Genomic DNA, 18,828 nt, shown 5'->3' on the forward strand with positions numbered 1-18,828 from the left:
CACTTATGAGGCTCTCATAAGTGCTACTGGTAACATTAATCCAGTAAAACCTGTTGCATGGTCGGGTTGCCGGCGACTAAACTGGCACCCCCACCAGGCTAATCTGGTTATGAGGGGTTATATGTCGTGCGTAATTCTACGGTCTCTTATCAAAACACAAGGGCTATTTTCAGGATGTTGACAAAATGTACAGTCGCGCACAAAATGACACCTTCGAAATTGTGTTTCTTGACTGGGTGAAAATGATCAAACTTTAAATCTCTATAACTTTTTTAAAACATTTTTCTACAAAAAACTGAAACTCCAACAATTTAGCATGGAAAGGTACATTAATGTGCCAAATTAAAAAAATTTCGATAAACTTTAATTTTTGAAATGCTGGCAGCCAAACGAACTAGATCCGTATTTGCTCCAGTAAAGACGTGTCACCTGACTCTGCTCTATCAACTTCTCTTTAGGAATGCCAGACTACCTTTCTGACGCCGTCCGTAGAAATGCGTTTTCACTTTTTCATTTTACTGATGCCTCCAGTCAATAAAATTTGTCGACAATACAGTAGTGATTACTTATCATTTGTATTTATTCCCACTCCTCATAACTGTCAGTTACTAATATACCTTCATTACCATCAAACATTGACCAACGAAGCAATGAAATCCTCACGCTTGAAGTATAACTTTGATGCAAAGCATTCTGACAAGAAGCACAAGCCGTTGTCATACTTTTTGCTACTGAGCGCCTCTTTCAAAAAGCAAACACAAACATTCAACATGCTACTCCAGAAAACTAGTAAACAGGAGAATGATGGTTTGATTGCATCGTACAACATTGCGTTACTTGTTGCTAAGTCTGGGAAGTCTCACACAATTGGAGAAACATTACTTCACCCGGCTATTGAAGCGGTTTTGTCAACCGTTACGCCCGAAAAACCCGATAACATGAAGATCCCACTTAGTAATAACACGATTTCTCGGCGCATCGATGAAACGGCCAACGATGTCAAACATCAGCTCATTAATATTCTCCAGCGTTCTGAATTTTCTATACAAGTGGATGAGTCAACTGTTGCGGTCAATCAATGTTTGATGATGGTATATGTCTGGTATTTCCTTGTTAGGAAATACTATTCACAGAGAAATCGCCGCTTGATTCAAAAGGTGCAATTATTTTTCACATTCTCAAGTCTTTCCTTTTTGAACGTAGTATCCCACTGAGTAATATTCTTGCCTGTAAGTCTGATGGAGCCCCTTCGATGATAGGACGATACAGAGGCTTTTCATCTCTCCTAAAGCGTGAAATTTCTCACCAGGTACTAACTGTTCTTTGCTTGGCACACCGGCAGCATTTAGTGGCAAAAAATATGAACGATAGATTGAATGATGCGCTAGTTAATTATTAAAACTGTGAAAAAATTGAAATTCAGTCCCTTGTCAGATTGAATTTTCCATCAACTCTGTTTAAGAAATGATGAGGACTATACTAAACTCTTATACCATACCGAAGTGCAGTGGCTATCAAAAGGAAACTGTATTTTACGCTTTGTTGAACTATTACTAACTTCATTTCCAAATTGGTGCTGTATAAGACTAAGATTTCAAAACGCCAGTTTCCTCAATTTCCACAACTTGATTCTTTGAAAGATGAATTGGTTGATAGGATTTAACTACATATCGGTAATATGGCATGGTGGAGCGATTTCAAGATGTTTATTGCGCTGAATATTCCAAAGTGGTATAGCAATACGTTTGAGGTCGATGTAGTTGATTGCGAGGACGATGTTCATGAGGAATTGATAGAATTACAAAATGGCAATGACGCCATAATGCGATATCGCCGTAAAGGCAAAGAAGGTTTGTGGCACCATCAAAGTATATTGAACTCCTACCCCAATTTGTGGAAACGTCTGATATTGCTGTTGCTTGCCTTCCCTACCTCGTACCTGGTTGAATCTGGTTTTAGCCATGCTGGAACTTTAATTTTCTATAAAAGAATTGGACTGGATGTAACACAACGAGGAGACTTGCGGCTAAAGTTGACAAGTTTGAAATCGAATGTATCTGCACTAGCTGCATTACACCAGACACATAGTTCTCATTAAAAAGTTGTATTAGTTTCCTTTATAATACAATCATTAATTATTCAGTGTAAAAGAAAGCGCAAGTTTACTGAAGTTAATCTGTCTACATAATATAGAGTTTATGTTAGAATTTTATTCACACTAAAGGCAAAACTAAACCCACAGTAAGGGATTTGTAAACAACCGCATATCTAGTCCAAACGGCACTAATCGGGCAGCGAGTCTACGATATAGTGTATGCGTCAAATGATACAAGGGGGGTTCTCCTAGGGGATTTAGTGTAGGGAGGGTTGTGTTAGGGTTTATTTTTTTAATAGATGGGCGATGGAGCATGTTTTGGCCGATAGTGGGCGATATTGCAATTCGGCGTGAAACATTGTTTCCAACTTATGCCAGCATTAACAAAGGATGTTAAATGATGATGATGTCGATGGTGGTGATGATGATGATGATGATGATGTGTGTGTGTGTATAGACATACATACATGTATTTGTATATGTTATATTATTTATTAAATGATATAGAACCTGCATTTTATTCACAAGAAACCTCAATTTATACAATTTGCAGCAACTAGACATTTGCCATTTGTGAATACTCCACTGATATCAACTATGCTACAAAATAATCACGCGGAAATTACTCTTTTCTATACAACTTACATTTCTGTGTTATCAGATTAAGTGCTGACCACCGTCACTCGCGAACGAGTATGGATTTTGTCAGACGTTCCACTTATTGTTTATGAAGCTTGTGTTTTTGCGAAAAGACACAGACATTTTCTCAGCTTTCTTTCTTTTGACCTAGCAGAAGATTCAGGTTTGTATTCTTGTGGTTGTAGTAGTTTTGTTGCTGTTACTTTTGTTGTTGTCCTTTTGTTGTTGTCCTTCCCTTCCTCTGTCTTCTTCTACAGGTGTTGCAAAGAGTGACCGGTAGAGCGGAAATGGCGTGAGACCAGGCTGTCATTGCCGAGGCGGATGTCTCGGAGGTGTTCTGCGAACCGGTCAGCCAAGCGGAGTCCCGTTTGTCCGATGTACAGAGAATGACTGAGAGTGCAGGAGATGCAACAGATGATATTGGTAGAAGTGCAGGTGAAGGAGACGGGAGACTACAGAGCGAGTTCGGGGGAAGAGAGCAGATGCACGTTCTACGGAACGTGCTATGGCAAGGGCGGAGTGGATAGTGGTGAGGGGATATCCACGTAGGATGAAGTGGCGAGCCATGAATTGAGACTGAGTCTCAAAATCATGGTCGTTACTACAGAGCCTGCGTAGACGGAGGAATTTGGAATAGGGGATGGAAAGTTTGGTGTGTTTAGTGTGGGAGGAGAAGTTGAGGTATGAGTGCGAGTCTGTGTGTTTATAGTGGATGGAGGCGGTAAGAGTGGAGTGATGAATGCTAACCGAAATGTCAAGAAAGGAGATAGTGCAGAAGAGGTGGAGGGCAGGATGGAAAGATTTGACAAAAGAGAGGAAGGAGTCTAGATGTTCACGGGAGAGTGAGGTTGCAACGATACAGTCGTCAATATAACGGCCATGTAGTTCGGGAGTGGGACCAGTGAAACTTGAGAATATTTGGGCCTCAACATAGCCAACGAACAGGTTTGCATAGTTGGGGCCCATTCTCATTCCCATGGCCACTCCCGAGCAATGCTGGTAGAAATCGCCCGCGAACGAGAAGCAGTTGAGTAAGAGGACAAGTTCGGACAGACGAACGAGTGTGGAGGTGTCGGCTTGGGGGTTGGGTCGGAGGTCAAGGAAATGTTAGAGTGCACGCTGCCCCTCATGATGAGGGATCACTGTGTAAAGGCTCTGGATGTCGAGAGTGATATATATATATATATATATATGTGTGTGTGTGTGTGTGTGTGTGTGTGTGTGTGTGTGTGTGTGTGTGTGTGTGCATGCATTGTTTGTAGAAAACAAATCCGGAGAAGAAGCACACTCTGAGTTGTAGAGCAGTTAATATTATAATAGAGGATGCCGGTTTATTGGGTTATCCTGGGTTTCCCGTCCATAATGGGTTTCACCTTGCAGCGTATCGTGAAAATAACATACACATCTCATTTTAACAGGTATATTTTCTAAAATTACATAAAAATATCTTAAAATACTAAAGAGTAAATTTTTTTAATAAAAACGCTACTGGTTTCAACCACGGCCTCCAGACGACTTCGGAATCTGCTCTTGGCGGTCTCCTTGCTTAAATGTTGCCATAATCCTTACCTTCAGTTCATCTTTACCTTCAGATTCGCGGGCATCTGACAGAAATCTGTCTCTGTCGAGTTTACATTACCGATTCGATAAATGTAAGCCTGAAAGAGGCGAGTATAATAACTAATATTATTAATTAACGGTTTGCAGCCGTTTACTCAGTATAAGGAAATTAAACATCTATTATGTATACCTTTATCTACCTCTGAAGAGATTCGACTTTCAAACGATCTTTAATTAAAGTAATTTTCTGAGAACCTAAATGGCACCAGCTGTGAGGGATGTTGGTCAATTTTTATATTAATAAATAATAATTTATTAATTACCTTTCTATTCTCTCATCTTATTATAATAAATAATATATATATATATATAAACCACGGTTTATACAGTTACCTCGCAGTGGAGTATTAAATAGAATGTTCAATACTCTTTGTATAGGTAATTAACCAGTACTTTCATGGGATTTTTCTATCTCTAAATGAGGTTTGTAATCTTTAATTATGCTTCTGTATATATATATATATATATATATATATTATATATATATATATATATAATATATATATATATAATATATATATATTATATATATATATATATAATATATATATATATATATATATATATATATATATATATATATATATATATATATATAATATATATACATATGGCTGTGTGGTAAGTAGCTGCTTACCTTACTTGACAGAAGAGTTCGCATTTTCATGCTACTTGGAAGTCACGTCCTTCGACGTGAAATATTGAGTAAAAGCACAGATGTATAAAGAAGTTTTAAAATGGGAAATAGCATTGGGGGGGGGGGAATAAGAGATCATCATCTGTAACCACTGACTTCAATCGCTAGCAAGTAAATGAATTATTCACCTGAACGGACGATCAAAATCCGTAAGCCAATTGCTCAACTGAATTGTGATCATATGCTTCAGAGTATATGGCGGAAGCTGTTGGGTATGGGAAAGTGAGAGTCTGTTAAGTGGGTACCTCGACAGTTCACCGCTGATTTGAAGTGGGGAAAGGTGAAAATCTGTTCTGATCTGTAAAGACACATTTTTCTCCGAGCTGTTGACAAGGGATGAAATATGGGTATATCTTTGATTTGGAAATGAGGTCTCAATACAAGAAACGGCGTCACACTTCTTCTCCAAAGACTAAGGTGTTCGAGAGCGAAAGATGATACAGAAAATCATGATGATTGTTCTCGAGGATGACATGCGCGTCATTCTCTCTGAAGTTTTGTACATGGCTGTACCTCGAACAGTGAGAGATACACTGAAACACAAAAAGATGCTCAGAGAAACCATTAGGAGAAAGAGGTCAGCCAAAAATTTGAAAACGATCCACAATCACCATAACAACGCACGACCACATACATCTTTGGCAACCGAGCAGGCAATTGGCTAATTTAGATGAGAAGTGGTACACAGCCTGGATCTGGGGCTCCCCAACTTCAGTCCAAGGAAAGTCAGTCTCTTTAGACAATGATCTGATGACAAGGACAAGGTAAAAGTTGTTGTGAAAAAATAGGTACAACAACGTACTCCTAATTTTTCCCCAAGACGGATTCGAGGTTTAGTTTCATCGATGATGCAACTACATCGCATGCGATTATTACGTTATGTAATCATAGTTAGTTTGCTCAACTGCTATGAAGAAGTTGACCGACATATGTCAATTAAAGTTGTATTTAGTAGTGCTTTGATTTCGGAATGAATCATTTGCGCGCGCGCATCTGTGTGCACGAACACGCGCGTGCGTGCATGCATGCTTGTGCATGTGCATGTGTGGGGGGTCGCATATTCGAGAGTGTTTTTAAGTTGTAACGTTAATGCTTTCCCGAGTGTAAACTGAAGATGCAACTGAAGTTCTGCTTCATCTATTATAATTCTATTTATACCTAAGATACATTATTAATGGAGCCCTAATATTACCAGAGAGAGTATCACTGATTCGACTGCATATGAAGAGTAGATTTTAGTTAAATTACAAAAGTAATCATAAATGGTCGCTCATCGTGGTAGGAATCGCAACGAAATCTCATTCAAATCACCTCATACAGACTCTAAAAAGAAATAACACATTAGATAATGTGCTTTGAATTACAGTTTAGGTAAAAATGAAGGATGGTCACATCTGGAATATTGTTGACCATATGTACAGTTGATTAGGACTGACCTAGGGCTAACCAACAGCAGACATAGCATCAAATATAGACCTTGGATTGTAAAGCAATCTTCATTAACCTCTACCAGTATCATTAAAAATTCCAAGGTAGATAACTTCTATTCTGCTTGTGTTCAAATTATTTCCCTTGAATACTTTTTTAATTGTTTATTGTAACCAGTAAATATCAGTGTTAAATTCAAAGGTGTTTAAGTCTACAACGCATTTCGCCATTTCTGTCCCTTGATCCATTGTTAGAAATATCGTTAGAAAAGCATGAATTTCACTTACAATCTTCTCCAATATATCTCTAGGTTTTGTCGTTTGAAATGTGACGCAGAATATGAAGGAGATTTATCTCCCTTGTAGCAGATTAGTTTATATAAACAACACAATCGACGAAAACTTTTAATAGTAAAAATTTTTAATGAATCACTTCATTTCTAGGTAAACTTGTAAATATTACCTATTTCCCTTCTGACTATTTTTAGCCCTGGGCCAGCTTTGTAACCATTTTAAGCCATGGGTCAGTTTTGACTGATTTCCAAATAACCATTCTCTTTTATTCTTTTACTTGTTTCAGTCATTTGACTGCGGCCATGCCGGAGCACCGCCTTTAGTCGAGCAAATCGACCCCGGGACTTATTCTTTGTAAGCCCTGTACTTATTCTATCGGTCTCTTTTGCCGAATCGCTAAGTAACGGGGACGTAAACACACCAGCATCGGTTGTCAAGCAATGCTAGGGGGACAAACACAGACACACAAACATATACACACACACTTATATATATATATACATATATACGACAGGCTTCTTTCAGTTTCCGTCTACCAAATCCACTCACAAGGCATTGGTCGGCCCGGGGCTATAGCAGGAGACACTTGCCCAAGATGCCACTCAGTGGGACTGAACCCGGAACCATGTGGTTGGTTAGCAAGCTACTTACCACACAGCCACTCCTGCGCCTAAACAACCAAAAAACTAAAACTTCAACCCACATCCTTGAAACTTTAATATCCACAATTTCATGTGAAAGTTTTACCCTCTAATATGTAGACATACAAACTTAGTAACACAAACTTCCCAACATCTGAACGTACAATAACACATTGTCTGTTACTACTCATTATTCCACAAAACAAATATTTTGCTTGTTCTGCTTATTCTAATATATCTTCTATCGCTAAACGTTAGCACGCCGGGCGAAATGCGTAGCCGAATTTCGTCTGCCGCAACGTTCTGAGTTCAAATTCCACCGAGGTCGACTTTGCCTTTCATTTTTTCGGGGTCGATTAACTAAGTACCAATTACGCACTGGAGTCGATATAATCCGTCTGTCTGTCCTTGTTTGTCCCCTCTGTGTTTAGCCCCTTGTGGGTAGTAAAGAAATAATTATTATTGTTCTTGTTGTTGCTGTTATTATTATTTATTATTATTATTATTATTATTTATTATTATTATTATTTATTATTATTATTATTATTATTATTACTATTACTATTACTATTACTATATTATTATTATTATTTATTATTATTATTATTATCATTATCATTATTATCATTATTACTATTATTATTATCATTATTATTATTATTATGTGAGAGAGATGTGCATGCCATCAAAGTGACATTGGGGTAAAATATACGAAACCCAGTATACCCATCATTACTACACGTCTGATAAGGGTACACCAGGCACATACACTACAACTAAATATGCGCGACATGGTGAGCGTATGACCTTGCAGGTGGAGCCCAGTTAGAATTTTCTTCAGGTCGAGTAGCCCTTCCCGCTCAAAATGTCCTCGAATAAGGGTTGCTGAAGGATGTAGAACGAAACACCCATATTTTCAAACCCCAAAGAATTCTTTTCAACACATGGCTATGATGCTACCCCCACTACTTCTGCTCGTGATGAGATGCACATATCGTCAGTCACTAAAGGACATGCTCAAGTGGTTATGGTCAAACAACTGACAAGTAAATCTGTGGTATTGAGCAGAATATTTGTTGTAACCCAGCAAGACAAGACAAAACAATGTTGTTGTTATTATTATTGTTGTTGTTGTTGTTGTTGTTATTTTATTGCACAACTTCTAACGCTTGAGATCTACTACTGTGTTACCTGTTCACTGACAGTGAACTAAGGTTTTATTTGTTCCTTCTCGAGCCACGCCTGGCTCATAACTGGTTTCCCGGTTTCCTGTTTTCCTTGGCATATAGGTTCCCCACCTGGACGGGATGCCGGTCCATCGTAGGTGAGCCGCAAGATGCAGGAGAATTGATGAATGGTGTTTTTTTTTCTGATGTTTTATATATATGTATATATATATATAATATATATATATATATATATAGATATATATATATATATAATATATATATATATATATATATATAGTGGTATAAATATCAACACAATTAATTCTCCTTCCTCCCTTTTTTTCCTCTCTTATCCTTTCTTCCCTTCTCCAAACTCACACCCACCCACCCCCACACACACACGCTCTCTCCCTCACTTTCCCCTCATCCATCATCCTCTTGTACTGTCTTATATTCCTCCCCACCACTACAAACTCAATACCACTATAAAATGGCCAAAACTTTTCACACAGGAACTTAGTTTGATTTGAAAACCCCACAAGAATGGGAGAAAGCGCTAATACATGATCTAAGTTATGTGATGTATAAAAAATGTAATATACAAATAAATATCTCTAAATATAAACCATCCGATTTTCTGAGAACCTCATTTCTTCTCATATAAAATACATCATCTCCAAACCTTCCAATATGTATGTATATATACATGTGTTTATATATTCATATATATGCATTTATATGTATATGTACGAGTGTGTGAGTGTGTGTGTGTATATATATTTACTGGATTGCTGACATTTGTCAATAGTTTTCCCGATCGTAAAAATGTGTCATTTTTTTATCATTAATAAATCAGTAGGCATTTTTGGCGACACGGGTATGCAAGTTATTTTTAAAAAAGCACAACAGACAACTATACAAAGTAAGATCTCTGGAATATATATTTGATATTTGGTGTATTGTTCACCGAAGGAAGAAATTTCAGACATGAGTATTTATAAAAATGAATACAAAATAAGATAACAAAATAGAGAAATAAGCTCAGAGTTTCGTACATCGTTAAAGTTACGACATTAGATAGGTATAAAGATAGATATAAAAAAATATAATAAAATATAGGAGTGGCTGTGTGGTAAGTAGCTTGCTCACCAACCACATGGTTCTGGGTTCAGTCCCACTGCGTGACATCTTGGGCAAGTGCCTTCTGCTATAGCCACGGGCCGACCAATGCCTTGTGAGTGGATTTGGTAGACGGAAACTGAAAGAAGCCTGTCGTATATATGTATATATATATATATATATATGTGTGTGTGTGTGTGTGTGTGTGTGTGTGTGTGTGTGTGTGTGTGTGTGTGTGTTTGTGTGTCTGTGTTTGTCCCCCTAGCATTGCTTGACAACCAATGCTGGTGTGGTTACGTCCCCGGCACTTAGCGGTTCGGCAAAAGAGACCGATAGAATAAGTACTGGGCTTACAAAGAATAAGTCCCGGGGTCGATTTGCTCGACTAAAGGTGGTGCTCCAGCATGGCCGCAGCCAAATGACAGAAACAAGTAAAAGAGTAAAAGAGTATGTGAGCTGCCTAAGCGTCTTTTCATGTCGGGAAGATTGTATGTAGCAGACGATAGAATTTCACTGAAGCACATGAGGTAAAATGAAGGTGTTTCTTTAGAATTAGAACGTTTTAGTTGAGTTGTTATAAAATTTGTGAGAGATGGACTGTACTCGCGTCTCTTCATGTCGGAGAGATTGTGTGTAGCAGACGATAGGATTTCATTGGAGCGCATGCGTGGGATTAAGGTAAGAGTTTCTTTTAGAGTTAGAATTATAATCGAGAAGAGATTTAAGTATAATCCGTAATAGTTGTTATTTAACCCTAGGTCAGCCCGAATCAAACACACGCACACACACTCTCTCTCACACACACACATACTCTCTCTCTCTCACACACACACACACACACTCTTTCTCTCTTTCACACACACACACACACACTCTCTCCCTTTCTCTCTCTCACACACACGCACACACTCACACACACTCTCTCTCTCCCACACACACACTCTCTCTCACACACACACACACACAAACTCTCTCTCTCTCTCACACACACACTCTGTCTCTCTCATACACTCTCTCTCTCTCTCTCCCACACACACAATCTCTCTTAGTGTGTGTAAGAAATGTTTGGTTTCTGAAAACAGTCGCTTGATTTGCAAAAAAAGATTAAAAAATAGGGAAATGTTCTTGAAGTCAGTTCCTACCATCTTAAAAGAAAAGAAAGAAAAAATGAAACACATACTTGATAATATAATCATCCATATACAATGGGTAAAAAATAAAAGATGACTTCGTCATGGCTGGTCTGCCATTCATCATGGGTCAGTTGAATCAAGACTTTTTCTGTTAGTGTATAAATCAACTTCAAACGGGACGAATACTCTTTTTTTTTTTACTCTTTTACTTGTTTCAGCCATTTGACTGCGGCCATGCTGGAGCACCGCCTTTAGTCGAGCAAATCGACCCCGGGACTTATTCTTTGTAAGCCCAGTACTTATTCTATCGGTCTCTTTTGCCGAACCGCTAAGTTACGGGACGTAAACACACCAGCATCGGTTGTCAAGCAATACTAGGGGGACAAACACAGACACACAAACACACACACACACACACATATATATATACATATATACGACAGGCTTCTTTCAGTTTCTGTCTACCAAATCACAAGGCATTGGTCGACCCGAGGCTATAGCAGAAGACACTTGCCCAAGGTGTCACAAAGTGGGACTGAACCCGGAACCATGCGGTTGGTAAACAAGCTACTTACCACACAGCCACTCCTGCGCCTATATATGTTTTTTTTTTGTCTACTATTCACAGAATGAAGAAATGTCAAAACAAGAAAATATCAACAAATAGAGCTGAAACGTAAACTTACCGTTTCGTTGCATTAGATGGACGATTGTAGGAAAAATGTCAGAACTTAATGTTTTCATAAGAGAGAGGAAGAAAAGAAACTTCATTGATACACACCTCTATTTACTATTGTAGTGACGTGAGTTTTCATTGAAATGAATACAAGTTAAGTAGACTGGACAAGATATTTTAGTTGGATTGATATAAAATTTGTGAGAGGTGAGCGGAGACGTACAAGTGTCTCTTCATGTCGGAGAGATTCGGTGTAGCAGACGACAGGATTTCAATGGAGCGCATGCGTGGGATTAAAGTAAGCGTTCTTTAGAGTTTGAACTAATGTGATCGACAGAGATTTAAGTTTTATACGTAATGGCTGGTTATTAGCCCTAGGTCAGCCCGAACCAAACACACACACATACTCTCTCTGTCTCTCTCTAACACACACACACTCTCTCTCTCTCTCTCTCTCTCTCTCCTGATCGGTCGTGTTATTCTTTGCTCCACAGTGAAAGATTGTTTTTGTGTTGAAAAGTTTGAAAATTTGCTGTTTTGGTCATCGAGGCCATTTCAATTCTGCTGTTGCAGCAGAGTTCTGCTGTTCTTTCCCCCTTGTTTCAAGGGGGAAGTGACGAAAAGACATGAATTTGCAACCAGTCTCCTCCGAGTCGGAGGAAAACGTTGAAAATTTGTTTGAAGGCATGAAGGCGAAAATGCGGGAGGAGGAAGGTAGAAGTAAAGAGACGTCTCACGCGAGCGTCACAAAAGCAGACGACAATATGTCTGGCGAAGTTAGTAAACGACAAGAAAAGGCAAAAATAAATTTTGCGAGTGCAGCAACTCGCCCCTGTGAAAATATAGTCATCAACAAGGAAGAATTAAAGAAATACCAAGGACTACTAAAAAAAGAAGGTGATAATGTGAAGTTGTTCCCTCCCAGTGAATTGATTTACGCGACGGAGAGAAAAACTGTCATATACAAGACTTATAATGTCAAAAATAAGAAAATTGACTTCGTACAGAGAGAAGCCATTGAAAAATGTTTGAGGCCGATATGGCAACAAACAAGTTATATAACAAGGGGTAGTCGCTTCGGCACGGTAGAGGTGCGTTTCCCTAGCGAAGAAATAGCTAGGGAACATTCAACAAGAACGTTGAAGTCGGAAGAGGTAGTTCTTTTACCATTTTATTTAGGAATGAGAACTAGTAGAATAACGGTTACGGACATTCCGCCGAAATAGATGTGGACTTCATAACAGCAGCGATTCTCTTAGGCAAAGAGGAAGAAATCGCCATTCTTCAGTCTAAAAGATATCGCCCCACAACCTGGTATGGACAGGACTTAGAGCTTGTGATCCAAGCGAACCCCTCGGACTTGGAAAAATTGCCAAGCACCCTCACCATTGGAGATACCACCTTGATGGTAATAGTCGAGGGAAGAAAACCGAGATGCTATAAATGTGGCGAGAAGGCCACATACGGTCGAGCTGCAAGAAGACAGCGAAAGAAAATACTACAGAGGCAAGCACGACGCCAAAAACAACTTCACCGCTAGAAATAGCAGCCACGTCGCGCCCCAATTGCCGAAATTCAGCCGACAACGGGAGAAAACAACGACAACAACGATGACAACAACAACAACAACATCCAGGAGTGGATCAACGTGGAAGCTTCAAAAAGAAGACGGAAACGGAAAAATCCACCCTCTTCGGATACACAGGACTATACTCTGACACAGACAAGCACACCCACACCCACAAATACAGTCGCAAACACACACGTAGCCAAAAAAACACACACACTGGAAAAAGCACACACACTGGAAAAAGCACACACAAACACTCACACACCTACCACAAGCACGCACACACCTACAGACACCCACGCTTCTACAAGCACACACACACTCACAAACACACACACACAGCCCCCTCCACAATCACCTAACAAAAAAAAAAGAAACACTTTCACGGCGATAAATAAAAACAATAACCCATTAAGGGAAAAAATTAATTTACTGAAATCGGCGAAAAAATATATCGCAACAGATATAAATAGTATTATATCCGAAAATGTAGAATTTTACACGATAGATAACGAGGATTATTTTGAAATTAAAAAATCTTTTGCGGAGGACGTAGGCCCGTTACAGATGAACTTTTCAAGCCATCTGTACAAGCAATTCGCAAAGAAACTGACCTCGCAAAACACAACACTCACAGACAGAAAAGATGAGGGTGAAAACTACCCTCTCTTCTGTTAAAACAGTAAGTTTTAAACATTCGACTAAATTTTCACATTCTCGTTTAAACTCGGTTGTATAAATATTCGCGGCCTGGGGTCGTATTGGAAGCAAGGCTACCTCCTTAACGACCTTAGGTCGCATCGTTTGGATGTAGTGGTAATTACCGAATCCAGACTGAGTGGACTGCAGGCTTTTTCGCCCCTTCTAAACGGCTATGAGAAATACATTTCTCCCTGTCGACCTGGAGGGGGAGGAGGAGTGGCAGTGCTGGTCAGGAAAAACCTGGATTTAGAGATTAGAACTGTCTTTATAGATCCGGAAGGCAGGTTGGTCGTTTTGGATGTGACGCACAGCAGTGGTAAAGTGTTCAGGCTGGTCGCTGTCTATGCTCCCTGCGAAGGAAAAGCCGGGCAGAAAGAGTATTTCAAAAGCCTAGAGAATTTTCTTGGCACGTCGAACACGTTAGTATTGCTAGGTGACTTCAACATAATTTGCGATGCAAGCGTAGATTATGTTGGCTCAAGAAAAAATACGAGGGGATTACCTCACCTCAACGATATGCTAAGTCGTTTCGAATTGGCAGATAGATTCAGACTGGACCATCCAGACATTCCAGAGTGGACCTGGGCAAGAAACGACGGGTCGTCCAGATCTTATATCGATAGAATCATAACTAGAAGGAAAGATAAGAAAATACTTAGCTGTCCACAACACCATATCGTCAGCTACAGCGATCACAAATTAGTGACCTGTACGCTCGACATAGATAGCATGTGTAGACGAGGTACCGGCTACTGGAAGCTAAACAAGTCACTATTGGACTGTGAAGCCTACAGGAATCGGATTAAACAATTAGTAATGAGGGCGTTAACCGGATCCATTATCAACAATAAATGGTGGTACGCCCTGAAAAGAGCCATCAAATTTGAGTCAATTAGGTTTAGCAAAGAACTAGCTAGTGCTAGAAACAAGTAGAAAAGGAACTAGTTAAGGCTATAGAGGAGGCAATGAGGTCAGGCTGTGCATCGAAAGTGTTAGCGGCGAGGTTAGCACTAGACCAACATCTCCAAGCTAAACATGAAGGGTGCATTATTAGGGCTAAGATCCGTGCAATGAGACAGGAAGGGATCAACGCAGCCGGATGGGCCCGGGTGGTAGAGGGCCAGCGTGGCAACAACTCAACCATTCGATCCTTGACGGGCCCAAATGGTCGATTAGTAAACGAACCCGAGGAGATGTGCAAGGTGTTTCATGATCATTTCGCCCAGCTATTCGGGAGGAGCGGCGAGCTGGAGCGCGGGGAGAAGCTCGCAGACTTCCTAGCCGGTTCGCCGCGTCTATCGGGGCCGGACGCGGAATCTTGTGAGGCGCCGATCACAGCCAAAGAAGTCGAGGATATGTTGGCAGAATGCGGCGGGGACAAATCGCCGGGACTCGATGGTCTGCCTTACGAACTCTATAGTAGCATGCCAGACTTGTTTGGGCACCTACTTGCATGCGTGTACACCAACTGGCAGCAGAACGGGAGAATTCCTAAGTCTGTGAGCCGAGGGGTGGTAGCGTTGTTAAGAAAAGACCCAAACAAGGGGGATTTAATTGATAATTCCGGCCTATCACTCTGCTTAACGCAGAGTTGAAGATCTTGGCCAAGGTCTTAGCAAAAAGGTTGGCGAGGGTCGTGTGGGTGAACTTGTTGGCAAGGCGCAAACTTGCGCCATCCCTGGAAGGACCATCCACGACAATCTCCACTTTCTACGCTATGCCTTAGAAAGGGTAAATAGGATCCTGGCAAGGGTGGGCCTATGGTCCACTTGGACCAATCGAAAGCGTTTGATAGGGTGGACCATCAGTATCTGGCGGCGGTCCTCGCGGCGGCTGGCTTCGGCCCGACCTTCCGCGGATGGATCATCGCTTTATACAGCAACATCGAATCGGTAGTTCGGGTAAATGGTTCCTTTCGGAGCCGTTCAGCATTGAACGTTCGGTACGTCAAGGGTGTCCTCTCTCCCCGCTTCTCTACGTTTTGGCCCTCGAGCCGTTGCTGAGGAGGTTGGAAACTATGAGAGGCACCCCGCAAGATCTAGGGTGCGGAAAGTCAGCTTCGGCGTATGCGGACGACATCACCGTCATCGTTTCCCGAGTCGAGCACCTACAGTGGGTGGGTGAGGCCTTAAGGGACTACGAAACGGTGGCAGGAGCGAAAGTCAACCGGGATAAATCGGTCGGCTTGCAACTCGGCACCTGGAGGGGCAAGTCGATGTCTTCCGACAGCGTCGTAGGACGTTGGACGGAAGGACCGGTGAAAATGCTTGGGATCTGGTTAGGTCCAGATCTCCAGATAGAGAAGAATTGGAGCGAGGTGGCGAGAAAGGTGGCTCTCCTAACTCAGACATGGTCTGAACGGAATCTGTCCTTGAAAGGGAAGGCGGAGGTTGCAGAAGTGTTTATCGCCTCTGTAATCACTTACCGCCTAACCGTCGTGCCTGCCCCGATTCGTGGCTGAACAAACTGGAACGCATGCTCTTTCGCTTTTTGTGGAGGGGCAGCAGACCTCTTGTAAGGCGCTCTATTTGCTGCCAAAAGCCGCTGAACGGTGGGTTAGGGATGCCGTGGCTAAAAATGCGCAGACATGCGCTCAGGCTTAGGCACCTCTGGATTTACCTGGACGGTGAGCAGGTGTGGTCTCCGTTTGTCAAGCTGTTATTTCCACAGTTCACATCGTTTAACGAACTGAACCCATGGATCAAGTGTAGACCGAGGTTGGGCATGTGGCATGCAGAGTGCTATCAGGCACTCGTGCTTCTCTCCCAGTCGGGCAACGCCGGTGGCGGGGCTACTACCGCGTTCTTCTATAGAGGGTTAGTAGAGTTTAAGTGTGACGACGTCCTAGGAGAAACTCTGGGCTTCGACGAAAATCAACTGGCCAGCCTGTTCCAAAGAACATTCGGTCCGGGGCCTATGGATAATTACCAAAAGTCCCTGGCCTGGCAATGTTACAGAGGAGCTTTACCGGTTCGAGATAAGCTCTTTAGACATGGGTGTGCACCTTCGCCGGTTTGTGCAAGATGTAAGAGGGACAGTGAAACTGTCCTGCATGCGATTGTGCAATGCCCCAAGGTGACTGAACTCTGGACTTATGTCGAACACCTGCTGTCGCATTCGAGAAGAGTACAACTGTCGAGCGAATCTGTAATTAAGATAGTTCCGCCGACCTTCCTGAATAGGGAGGAGCGAGCCTGTTTTCTTTCGGTAGTTGCTATGGCGAAAGAAGTAGTGTGGAAGACGAGAGTAAAAGGAATTGCAACAGGCATGTTTATCTCCAGTCTCGAGCTAATCGACTTTTTCGTTTTCCACATGAAACGGAAAATAAGGCTGGAGAAGAAATGCCTGTCGCAAAGTGTGTTTCGTAAAAGATGGAAGTCTATAGCAAGTATGTCGCGAGTGAAAGAACCTATTTAATCGAGAATGTAAAAAAGGATAAAGCAAAGTCTTCAGTGTGAGTATGTGGTTTGTGGGGTCGACCGCGTCCTCCGCTTCATTTTTGTTAATCACTCATTCTCATTTAATTGTATATATATTAATTGTTTGTTTATTCATGTTTCGTCTCATTCGATACCCTGACCCCAACGTTTGTTTTGTCCCCTCTTTTTCTCAACCTTATGGTGAATAAAGAAATACTCTCTCTCTCTCTCTCTCACACACACACACACTCTCTCTTTCTCACACACACACACACTCTCTCTCTCTCTCTCACACACACACTCTCTCTCTCTCTCTTTCTCTCTCACACACACACACACTCTCTCTCTCTCTACACACACACACACACACTCTCTCTCTCTCTCTCTCTATCACACACACTCTCTCTCTCTCTCTTCTCTCTCTATCACACACACTCTCTCTCTCACACACACACACACTGACACTCTCTTAGTGTGTGTCAGAAATGTTTGGTTTCTGAAAACAGTCGCTTGATTTGCAAAAAAAGATTAAAAAATAGGGAAATGTTCTTGAAGTCAGTTCCTACCATCTTAAAAGAAAAAGAAAAAAACGAGACACATACTTGATAATATAATCATCCATATACAATGGGTAAAAAATAAAAGATGACTTCGTCATGGCTGGTCTGCCTTTCATCATAGGTCAGTTGAATCAAGACTTTTTCTCTTAGTTTATAAATCAACTTCAAACGGGACGAATGATTAATTTTTACTTTTTTTCCTCACGAAATAAAATTAATTTGAGTGACAGCAAATTTACTTTTATTTTATGTAAGAACAAATAAGAAAGCATATTAATTTTCTGTGCTTTATCAATCCTACTATAATTTTCACCATAATAATAATCATGCGTTCGAATATCGAAAGAAAATTGTATTTTGATATTTATCCAAGACAGTTATAGGCGTAGGAGTGGCTGTGTGGTAAGTAGCTTGTTTACCAACCACATGGTTCCGGGTTCAGTCCCACTGCGTCGCACCTTGGGCAAGTGTCTTCTACTATAGCCTCTGTCTAACAAAGCCTTGTGAGTGGATTTGGTGGACGGAAACTGAAAGAAGCCCGTCTTATATATGTATATATATACATGCGTGGGTGTGTTTGTGTGTCTGTGTTTGTTCCCCTAGCATTGCTTGACAACCGATGCTAGTGTGTTTATGTCCCCGTTACTTAGCGGTTCGGCAAAAGAGACCGATAGAATAAGTACTGGGCTTACAAAAGAATAAGTCCCGGGGTTGAGTTGCTCGATTAAAAGGCGGTGCTCCAGCATGGCCACAGTCAAATGACTGAAACAAGTAAAAGAGTAAAAGAGTAAAAGAGATATTTAACGAAATTTAATCAAGTCTGAAATAAATATTGTGTTTTAAAGAAGACTAATTGATATATCTCATGTTATGATGACGATAACGAAATGGGACAAGCAATACTCGGGAATATATATATATATATTAACTATATATATATATAGTTAATATATATATTTTTTTTACTTGTTTCAGTCATTTGACTGCGGCCATGCTGGAGCACCGCCTTTAATCGAGCAACTCGACCCCGGGACTTATTCTTTGTAAGCCCAGTACTTATTCTATCG

The 18,828-nt window shown here is 40.8% G+C and overlaps 2 protein-coding genes across 2 annotated transcripts; both read left to right on the plus strand.

Moving 5' to 3' along the window:
* Window positions 1–494: 494 nt before the first annotated feature.
* LOC115208777 (SCAN domain-containing protein 3-like) lies at window positions 495–1,214 on the plus strand. Its single transcript, XM_029777100.1, has one exon. It carries the CDS (start codon window positions 495–497, stop codon window positions 1,212–1,214), a length of 720 nt encoding a protein of 239 aa, XP_029632960.1.
* Window positions 1,215–1,678: 464 nt separating this feature from the next.
* Window positions 1,679–2,098, plus strand: LOC115208778 (SCAN domain-containing protein 3-like). Its single transcript, XM_029777101.1, has one exon. The coding sequence runs from the start codon at window positions 1,679–1,681 to the stop codon at window positions 2,096–2,098; it is 420 nt and encodes a 139-aa protein (XP_029632961.1).
* Window positions 2,099–18,828: the final 16,730 nt, after the last annotated feature.

The sequence above is a fragment of the Octopus sinensis genome, linkage group LG2 (genome assembly GCF_006345805.1).
Source record: "Octopus sinensis linkage group LG2, ASM634580v1, whole genome shotgun sequence".
Lineage (NCBI taxonomy): Eukaryota > Metazoa > Mollusca > Cephalopoda > Octopoda > Octopodidae > Octopus > Octopus sinensis.